At 39.0% G+C, this 11,742-nt stretch overlaps 1 protein-coding gene across 1 annotated transcript in view; it reads left to right on the top strand.

Annotated features, from left to right (window-relative positions):
* dok2 (docking protein 2) overlaps positions 1 to 9,156 on the top strand; it is a 31,860-nt gene extending 22,704 nt beyond the window's left edge. The window contains exons 5-6 of the mRNA XM_036578200.1: positions 4,577 to 4,761; positions 7,608 to 9,156. Of these exons, the coding sequence (XP_036434093.1) occupies positions 4,577 to 4,761; positions 7,608 to 8,630 (1,208 nt within the window). The 3' untranslated portion in view covers positions 8,631 to 9,156. The remainder of the gene's footprint in view (positions 1 to 4,576; positions 4,762 to 7,607) is intronic.
* Positions 9,157 to 11,742: the final 2,586 nt, after the last annotated feature.

Consider the following 11,742-nt stretch of genomic DNA (forward strand, 5'->3'; position numbering starts at 1 on the left):
TGTTCAGTATCAGTAGGCTTGATTATGTGGTTTCTGACTCTGTTCGACTCTATTATCTATGACTGTTATCTATAATGGACGATTATGCAAATTTAGACTAATGATTACTGTCTGAGGTGTCACTGTGCTACAATACACCACAATCTAGGTCCAAATTCAGTAAAGAGGTACCCCATGTGTGTTGTGACAGATGGCCAAATGGCAGCGTTCCGCAGTCCTCAGCAGTGGGCTTAACGATCCATCACCAGCTCGGTTTTCCCAACTTTTGTCATCAAAAAGAGCATTGGAATAAACTGTAGGCTGATATTTTGGCAGCCTCATTTGTGAAATGTGTAGTTGTTGATCTTCACACTCTTCAAAAGATGGTTCTTCATGGGTTCTTTAGTAAGAAAATGGTTCCATATAGATCAGGAACACTCAAAGAATCCTTTGCATGATAAAAGGGTTCTTTGCATCATTAAAGTGTTCTTCAGTTTGATGGAGAATGTGCTATTGATGGAGCCTTTTTCAGAAGGGTTCTATATAGCTATATAAATATTGCTATTTAAAGCAATAAGCAGCAAGAGGCCTTGGGTTACTGTGATTTTATCACGGGGAAGGGTGTTGTTAGGCACGATGCCAAGTAAAACTCCTTTCCCTGTGATAAAATCACAGTAACTCACTGCCTCGCGTGGCTTATAGCTTTTATAAAACGGCAGCCAACATAAAATATATTAAAATACACAATGTTTTAGATAATTATTTAAGTTATTATTAATAATAACCGACATATACAAGTATTCCACCAAGAACGGTCCTTAAGAGTACAGTATTGTTGCTAAGTAACCTTTGACCGCTGAATGAGGAGAATAACGTTCAATTGCCAATCACTGTAAACTGCAGACATTTCATGATTTTTAAAACTTTTTTCATATAACAGTGAACATATGATAACACAGCACTCTCTAATGCTAAAACTTTCAGTTTATAAGTACTTTTGGTAACACTTTCTATGAATGTCATGTTTGTAAGCATCTATAAACACATTTATAACATGTTATAATGCCTTCATATGGCATTATAAACATGATTAGAAACATTTATAAAAATGAATTACACTGGATTACACTTTATAGCCATGTTTATTATACATTATGAATTGTTAATATAATGCATTATAAGTAGAGTGGATAACATGTTATACTGTCAGTGCCAAAGAAGTCAGTCCCAGCTTGGAGAGCGTAAAGTAAAGACAAATACCAAGCTAACGGTGGTGAACATTACCTTTCCCACATTGGGTAAAACACTGATGGCAGCTCTAGTTTAAACTCTGACATTTGAAGCCTGTAATGTGCTTTACTGTGAATGTTTTAGTGTTTCAGTAAATCCTTCAGTAAATACTTCAACTTGAAGCCTCACTCTGAACACTGGAGGAGGCTTTAGTACAGTACGCTTCACTTTACTTAGAGCGGACAAATACCACTTATGAGCTCTTATAACTTGTTATGATCAGTACTTATAATGCATTATGTTAACAATTCATAATGCATAATAAGCATGGCTATAATGTATAATACATTTTTATAAATATTTATAGCCATGTTTATAATGCCTTATGAATGCATTATAACATGTTATGAATGTGTTTATAGATAGCTTACAAAGATGACATTCATAGAAAGTGTTACCATACTCTTTGGTCACCAAATTACCACTGCAAGTTTTCTGCTAGTCTGACGACGCCACTTTTCTCACGCTGGGGCTGAATCTCAAACGGCTCCCTGCTCCCTACATAGTGCACTAAGTAGGAGTTTAAATACTGGATCCTGCAGCCCAACAGAGCAAAATACAGCTAAGAAACAGTCATTTGGGATTCAGACACATTCATACTCGACAGGCAGTGCATTATTTGACAGTAGAAACTAGAATTTCTAAACTTAATGTTACACAGCAGACTATTTAGGGAGTATGGAGCCGTTTGGGATTCAGCCTGGATTTAATGCTACTTCTGACTGAAACAAGGACATTTGAAGCACGTAAGTGATTCAGGTGGCATCCTTTAGACTTTTATATTGCCGTTTTTCAGTAAGTGATCAACCTCACTGTCAACATATATAAACACTCGCGTAGGTTCACTGGTGGTTTTGGATAGTAAATAAAATGTCTATATTTGTGTTGTAGTCATGGCGACCCCTGGTTCACACCAAAACACTCTGAATAACTCCGTCTACCTCTGGATTATAAAGAAATTTTGAAAAATCAGTGAAATTCTCCTTGCAGCACTTGGGTATAAGCTTGCATTACTTGTTAGCTACATCAGCCTCGTAGCTTCAGTACTAAAAACACATGAATCAAACTTTAGACACTGAATATGTCTCATCTATATTTGGGGACAACTGTGTATTTCTTTTTACGTCAAACTCTCACTATAAGTGGCTGCCTGACTGTGCTATTTCAGAGCAGACATGATTGTTTACCTGTCTAGACACAGTGAAAGGCCATACCAGAAATGTCTCTGTTGTGTCTGACATGTTATTCAGCCTGTGTTATTGCCTGGGATGGTACACTGTTCTCACTGACCATTGCTCCTCTACATGCACGGCCTACCATTAGACAGTAAATGCATTGTAGAGATCAGCATTGTTAAAGCAACTGATCATGCACTTCAAAACTGCAGGCTAGTTATAAGACACATACCAGGCTGAGGTTTCACACGGTTACAGACACAAAAATAACTGCATGCATGAGAGAAGAGGATCTAAAACTGGCACCGACAGATACTGTCTGAACTGAACTGAACTGCTGGGTTGTTCTTCTAATCACATGCAGATTCCTCAGGTTGTTACAGAGCTGTATGGGTATCTCGCCACAGCAAAACAGCTACTATAAATGTCACTGCAGTACTAATAGCACGGCCTTGTGGAAAATTTAAACCGTCATAGAGAAAATGAATCATTTGTACATTACAAAATGTAAGATTACAATCATCCAAATGCCGATTTCTTACATTCTGCCTGTGCTTTTCACTGTGAAAACACTGAATTGTATAACTTATTGAGATGGTCTCTGTTTATAATTATTAATATGGGCGTTATATCTCAGTGCTACAATATTGTTTTGGCATATACTTTTCTAGCGCAACGTTTATGACAAATATTACTGCAGTTGGAACAAAACCTCGTATCTTTATTTTTGTTGTTTTTTTTCAGTGTTTGACATAATTTAAAAATGCCTTTTCATGGTGTGTAAATTTCATGATGAATGGACCAAAATAAACAACCCGAAATTACTCAGAAAAATGTCTGGATACATTGACTTACACTGACACTCAGTTTTGAGATAAGTTAATAAGTTTTTGAGGTTAATTCTTATTTTGGTATGTGGGTTGGTGAGTGTTGGGAGGGGAGTCACCACTGGCATGAAGCCTTTGGTTATTGGTTATTGGTTATTGGCAACCGCAACCCTCCCCCCACATTCTTCTACTATATATATATATATATATATATATGTATATATATATATGTATGTATATATGTATATATATATATATATATATATATATATGTATATAGAGAGAGAGAGAGAGAGAGAGTACAAATGGTGACAGAAATGGTAATAAAAACAACCCTGATTCCACTACTGGTGTGACTGTTTTGATGTTCTGTTTATTCAAAATGTGATCAGATGGGGTGGAAAATGAACACGGCCAAAATGATATCCGGCTTGCAGTTTGCACCATGCTAACTGGTGGGTTGCGAAACTGTGCTGGAACAAGGTGACTCCAAAACCCGTTGACTGCCAGATTGGATCAGATATCTCGTTCATATACTTTCGAGTGATGAACTGTATAGATGTATTGAGAAAAAACATTTTTTTTTATGTATTTAGCATAACAAATTACAGAAAACATATTATTAGCAATAATGCTAACAAAATATTTGCATGCTGTGTCACCACTTGCCACAACTCTCAAGCCCTTTCACTTTGAACCCCTGTTTGGGTGCAGAGTGACAGAAACAGTAATAGAAACAACACTGATACTGTTTATCACTTGCAAATGCACGACCACTACTGTCATTGCTCATCTCAAAAGCTAAATAAATATATAAATATCAAAGCTAATTGGGTGGGGAGGAAATGAGCATGGCAGAAATGACATCTTGGCAAGTGAAATCATCCTAAATCTAGGCAATATATCTGAAAATATTATTATTCAGGTTATTCAGTCTTATTTAAAACAAAGAAAGGTAATCCAAGTTAATCCAATGCCAAGTTTGGTAGAAAAAAAAACATTTAGAACAATTAAATTGGCTGAATACTGTAATAATGCTCGACTACAATTTGACTGTGCAGGTATATTTCTCGTTCATCAAGGTACAAACAATGTAAATGTTCCCTCAAAGGTACAACAGTGGTTTTAAGGTCCAGTTGTGAAGCTTAAATGAGTTTTTCCTGGTCCAGTCACAGTTTAGCCACTCTCCTTTATTTGTGAGTGTACGCTGCTAGTGAACATTTAAAGGTGAACTAAGAAGGCACTAACACAGCTAACATTGTTCATTCTCTTTATTCGATATTAAAAGTACCCTTTCTGTCCTAGTCTCTTCAACGATGAAGGACTTCAAGGTGTCGATGAGGCGCACCGATGCTGCGGAGAGGTGTGGCCTACGGGGACATTACCTGTTACGCACCGACTTCGACAGCCTGCTTCTGAAAGAGCCAAAGACAGGAGAAGTGCTTTATACGTGGCCATATCGCTACCTCCGGAGGTTCGGACGGGACAAGGTACGAGGTTTTACAAGCTGGAACAAGGCTTACACGCTTACAGTCAGCCTCTGAGCTCAAATGTAGTCCATCAGCCAAAATGTCTGCAGTTTACTTCTTTGGTTTTACACTTCCGCAACAACATGGCATGAAATCTTTACGAGCCAGAAAATCTGAAAAATGAACAACGGATCTTGTTTTGTTATTTCAAGATTAACAGATTAGATTACATTAGTATTTATTGGTATGTATATCATTAATTCAATATATAACATTTAATTTATCAGACAGATGATCTAATTTAACCACATTAGCTCATTATACAGTCTTCTTAAAATTAATTAAGAAAGTTTTTGAGAGAGCTGAAAAGTTTTGAAGATGACATTTCAAGACAACTTGAGTATAAGCTTGCATTGCTTATTAGCAAACCTCAGACACCCAACATTCCTTGGATGTTGTATGTTTGGGGATACACATTTCTTTTTATTATTATTATAAGTGACCCTTATTTGTCCCATAATGGGGAAATTTCACCTCCGTAATCTAACCCATCCGTGCAGTGAAACACCACATACACACTAGTGAAGACACACACTAGGGGGCAGTGAGCACACTTGCCCGGAGCGGTGGGCAGCCCTATCCACAGCGTCCAGGGAGCAGTCGGGGGTTAGGTGTCTTGCTCAAGGGCACCTCAGTCATGTATTGTCGGCTCAGTGGTTCAAACCAGCGACTTTCCAATCGCAAGGCTGGTTCCCCAACCTCCAGCGCACGACTGCCTCCACAGATTTAGGAAGAATTAGTCAACGTTCGTGCATGAATGAAGAGAAACCCGAGCTATTTTTATCTAACTATCGTTTTAGGCCAAACGATCACTGTAAGTGGCAGCCAGACTATGCTATTGAAGAGTGATCATGATTGTTTTAACTTCCAAGGCTCAGTGATAATCTTGAAAATGAACAACAAATCTTGCTTTTCTAATTAAAGGTTAACAGATAAGACTACATTTGTATGCATAAGATTAATCAGTGAGCTTTTCGAAACTACTATTACCTTATTTAGCCACATTAGCCCATTATTCTTACTTAAAAGTAAGAAGTAAGAAACTTTTTTGAGAGAGCTTAAAAGTTTTGAAGGTTTCCATTTTGAAAGAAGGAAATTTCAAGAGTTTCACTGGATAGAAGTCAAATTTTTTTTAAAGTTCTACTTTCATAATGGAGAATTTTAAAACGTTTTGGGCTGATTAATCTTATCAGTACAAATCTAGCCTAATCTTAAAATAAATGCATGTCATTTTGAGCATTACAGTACTGGGTTAAGACCTTTTTGCTTATTTAAACATTTAGTAGTATACTACATGCTCCACCAGATATGATCAGCATTACTTAAATCTAGCTACAGTGACTTAAACCAACATTTATTCACTACTTTTAAGATATTAAGATTTACAGCACAAGATCTTTTTCTCATTTATAGAAATCTAAAACCTCCTCACCATATTGGCAGATCATTTTGCTTGATTCAAGTACCTTTTTCCTGATTTGGTTTATTTTAAAACTTTTTTGACACTCATTTTTTGCAGTGAAGGCTCGTATTCCTAACATGTAATCAAAGAATACACCTCACCAATTAGTTTTATTATATATAGAGCTCTGAAGTCATTCAGCGTTCACCATCATGCCCTCGTAAGGAGCTTCATGTTCTCAAGAATCGCACCTTATCACACTGTTTCACACCTAATATGAGTCATACTACATGCCAGCTAACACCTTAATTTTTAGCACATTGAACTTCAACCTCACCAAAGTAGTTTGTGAGAACCAACTAGCGATGTACAGTGTGGTAATCAAAGTTGCCTAAAGTTCAAGTAGCTGGTGTTGTTGTAGAATAGTAGTTTAAAAGTAGACTTCATTTTCATGCAGCGTCTTTTCAGTGTGCAGGAGTGTTAGCTTGCTTTTAGCGTGTGTGTGTACAATTATCTATATTTTGACTACTGAACAACCTTGTAGTGTAGAGAATCCAGTGAAATTCAGGGGAAAATTTACACAAGACAAAATATATTTCTTTCACAACATTTTTTTATGAAGGATACAATAGCACCATTTATTTTTCCCATGAAGGAAGAAGGGTTAGACCCAGATTTGGTAATATGGGCATGACACTCACTACAGAATGACAACAGGACTTCTAAAAACAGTAGTTGCCTAGATTTTTTGGATAATTTTATAGATAACAATGTAAGAAACCACATAATAAAATCTATTGTGCATTGTTAGAAATAAAGGTTCTGTTCAGGTACATTTTAGTTCATCAAGGTACAAACAGTGTAAATGTTCCCTCAAAGGTACAACAGTGGTTTTAAGGTCTGATTGTGAACCTTAAATAAGTTTTTCCAGGTAAAAAGTTCGTATTTGTACCTTTTCATAACCGAATGTTTTAAACAGAACAGTAAAATAAAAGCCTGGAGACGAGACGGGGTGTGTGGAGTCAGTACAGCTTAGAACATATCATTTCAGTGGATTATGGTTCAGTTATGTTCCCTGACTAAAGGTACTGAGATGGACCCTTGAGGGTTCCACCCCAGTGACAAGAGGGGGACTGCCCCAGTGACGGTTTCATACCTTTATTTCTGAGAGTGTAGATTACTGAACAACACATGGTTTGAGGCGAGTGCCGAGCTATATACCTCCGTTATTAGCTACGCTAACCTTGTATCTCCAATGTAAAACCAAAGATGTGAACTTCAGATACAAACACATCTTGGCTGATTGATGGCATTTGGGGGTACTGCATGACATTTTTTACAGTTACTCCTTTAAACCTCTCAATAAGCTGCTAATCTTCTATATTGTTTGTCCTTGTTGAAACAGGCAACGTTCTCGTTTGAGGCTGGGAGAAGGTGCGACTCTGGGGAAGGCAACTTTGAGTTCGACACAAAGCAAGGGAACGCCATCTTCCAGTATGTGGAGTCTGCCATCAACCAGCAGAGAGCCGGGCTGACACAAAGACAGGGATCGTGTGGTACTCTTGATCGAGAACCTGTAAACCAAGCCTCCAAATCCACCCCACCCACAGAAGGGGGCCCTGTTTACAGTATGTTGAGTGAAGGAGGAATGAAGGATGTCCCCAAGCAGCCTTCACCCCATCGCTCCAGACTGGAAACTCCAACAGACAAGCACCTGACTGGGGTCAAGAGTTTGAACCTTGACCAAAGGCCTCCACCGCGCAAGAACCAGGTCAAAAACTTCCGGAGCTGTCCCTTGGCCAACAACGAAGACGAAACCTACTCCCGGGTCACGGGTCCAGCACCAGGCAGAGAGATTCTGGGTGAGCAAGAGGAGCAAAGCCGGATGCCAGGACCACCTTCCATGTCTGAAGACACCGAGTACTCGCTTCCCTTCGACAACATTGCCAAGAACATCATGGTGGACATTTTGGCAGCATCGCACCAACCGTCTGCCGTGATGGAGGCTTGTTTGGGTAACAAAAAGCGAGCCGGCCAGGATAACGCGGAACCCCTTTATGATAGTATAGATGAATCTGCCATCACTTCCAAGTTCTCACATCACCCCAAAAGGCATCCAAGTGCGTACCGAATGGTGGAACACATTTACGATGAACCCGAAGGTTGTGCCGTTATACCTAGTGTACCCCCGTCACTCTATGATGATCCCGAGGAAGTCAAGGGTAATGCTTGGCAGATGCGGGGTGCTTTGAATGACCCAAGTGGACATGAATACCCTTACAATGCACACGTAGATGACTATGCGGTTCCTAAACCTCCTAGGAGGGCCTTGAACCTAGTACAGGAGCAAGAGAATGATGAAGATGAGGACGGTTCACCATACGATAATGTGATATTGAAGATAAAAAGCAATACTATGATCGAATAGCCTTTTCGTCTACCCGGCTTGGACTTAACAAGTAGACTCTGATGCACAACCTTGGTAACACTTAATGGTCATGTGATGAAGCCAAGTGACTAATTGTGAATTGAACTTTACTGCTGTTTGACTGGTCGTGTTTTCCACTGAAGAAACTGTACGAAAACCACATAAGCCTGTAGAAACAATGCTCATCAACGCTGTTCACTGTGAATAATTGTTGCAACGAAAAAAAAAGAAAACTGATGTTTGGTGTGATAATATAGTGTATATAAGATCTCATTTGTTTGCACTTTTTTCCACTCTAGCTGAAGCACACTCATTTTTTCCACTGTGACGACGTGACTCAGTACCACCATCAAATGTGGTGGCACGTTGTAAAGGCACATGGCTGAAACCGCAATGACCTTCTGCAGAACCTACAAAGTCGCATCAAATTTCTTCTGCTGGCAAATTGGATTGTAATTTGGTTTCAACGCAACCTGCAGCTCTAATAGCCATTCGCTCCCCTGATTTCAGTGTTATTGTGATGGGAGCTCACAGGTAATTAAAGCCTCTCAGTTCTTCTCTCACAAAAAATGGCTGATTTCCATCACTAAATCCTCTGCACAGTTCCTTATCGAGGCAAAAGGGAGCTTCACACTGTGCGGTGTAGTAGCATTCAGGGCATACACACCTATCACCCGGCCCTTTGTTTTTCTGGATCAGGTGAATAGTAGTAATGAGGCTGAGAGAAACTGGGACAGTCGCTGAATGCCAGCGGGCATTTGACCTGCCTGCGTTTATGATTCCTGCAAAAAATACACAAAGCTTTTAATCTATAATCCATCTGACTATTGTATATTTCTGCTGTCGTAACACAACACTGACACAACGTAACACAACTTTCCAAAGAGAAGCAAATATGTTCTTTTGTATTTTGTCCCCCTGAGGTCTGAGGTCATTTTCTCAATTTTTGCATATTTTCTTAAACTCTCCTTTAAAGTCTCTTCATATAACATGATCCTCATATGTTTCATATCTAAATGCTCCGTTATCTTCATCACTACTTTCAAAACCGCTGCAGCAGCTTCAGCAGCTGTAAACTCTCTGCACGCCATTTCACACGAGTCTCCGATGTGGACTGAATGAAGAATGAAGGGTTTCCGGCATGACGGTCAGTCCTTAGTGATTTACTGAGTGTCCATTGGTCAGTTTCACACAGAATGTACACCGATCAGCCATAACATTCTGACCACCTCCTTGTTTCTGCGCTCATTGTCCATTTTATCAGCTCCACTTACTATATAGGTACACTTTGTAGTTCTACAGTTACAGACTGTAGTCCATCTGTTTCTCTGATACTTTGTTAGCCCCCTTTTACCCTGTTCTTCAGTGGTCAGGACCCCCATGGACCCTCACAGAGCAGGTACTATTTGGGTGGTGGATCATTCTCAGCACTGCAGTGACACTGACGTGGTGGTGGTGTGTTAGTGTGTGTTGCGCTGGTCTGAGTGGATCAGACACAGCAGTGCTGCTGGAGTTATAACCTGTTTATTCTAATAAAGACCTACAGCCACACCAGCCCTTTGTGGTTAAGATTGGTGACCCCTGGCTTGGTTAGTAGCTTAAACTTAAACTTAAATTTGCATAAATGTAATGAGCTTTTATTGTATAAGTGATTTTGGATCATTACTGTTGGTCCATTGATCATGAAATGCTCACACAATGTGAAGGACAACTTAAACAATATAAGGCAAACATACACTTATGGGATTTTGCAATGACAGCAATGATATTCTTATAAACATAAACATAGGAATGTCATTAGTTGTGCAAGCTACTGACACAGTGGCTGTGTTTACATGCAACGATTTTTGCCAATCCGATTGAATACAATCCGATTACAGATTTAGACTGAGGTGTTTATATGCACTCTATTCAACAATCTGATGGAAAATCTTCGTTTACATGCTCATTACAAGTAATCCGATGCAAAATGACGCGCATGCGTGGATTAGCGCTTAGAGTAAACGTTACCATGACAGCGAACATCACGTGAGGTCCAGACCAGTTTCTGCTCCGCCATGTTGAGCGGTGTAAACTTTCGCCGACGCGACGCACATGCGCAGAACATACTAACACGTTCCGATTGGAATGTAATCAGATTCAGGCGTTTACATGGCTATTATTCTTCTATGTAACGGATTATTTAGAAGGTTACCCACCTTGTTTAATCGGATAGCAATTGTATTCCGAATGGCCTCAATCGGATTAGACTATTCCGATTGAGGTGTTTACATGGACGTATTCTATTCCGATTTAGCTATTAGTCGGATTATTAACGGATTATCAGGCTGCATGTAAACGTGGCTAGTGATAGTTTGGCAAAAATCCCAAATGTAGTTCAGACAAGACATGTTTGGTTCTCTGAAGTTTTGCTTCTTTTGTTTTAGCACTCAAGCTCAAGGCTAATGTAGCTAACACTTAATTTAAGTTTATGTACACCGGTTAGCATGGTGCTAACTGTACTGCATCATCACAGATTTGTCTAAAAGCATGTCAACTCATACAGTAATCCCTAATATATGTGCTTTCTGACCCCATATAACTCACTGTTGTCTTTAAACTAGGACTAAAACATGCTAGCATAAAGCTAACAACAGCAACCTGAGGCCTGAATTTTGTTCTTTTTACAGAAAACTACCCAAACAGGAAGAAGCTTCATCAGAACATCGTATAGTTTTCCTAGTGATGAAACCATGAACCATAAACACAGGTGAGAGAGGGGCGCAACTTAACGCATTTTGGCTTTTGTAAAATAATTTAAAAAATATTAAAGTTAAAATAATCATATTTTTATACAAGCAACATGTACATCTCTGCTACAAATGAACACTTGAACTTTGTTTCTAGCTTCTACTGTTCAATACAATTCCACCCAAAATGAGGGGGGAGTGCATCGTTACAGTTTATCCCATGGGTGGGTTCACTGTAACAGACAGAGGGTCAGTTTAACACCTGCTAGAAAAGTCTGATCAATCAGTGCAAACAGAGTTGATTCAATATAATTCTATTTTGTAAAAAACAAATATATTTTCCAACCGTACCGCAATATATATATTATCATCTATAAGGCAGA

Source organism: Colossoma macropomum, unplaced genomic scaffold (assembly GCF_904425465.1).
Source record: "Colossoma macropomum unplaced genomic scaffold, Colossoma_macropomum, whole genome shotgun sequence".
Classification (NCBI taxonomy): Eukaryota; Metazoa; Chordata; class Actinopteri; order Characiformes; family Serrasalmidae; genus Colossoma; species Colossoma macropomum.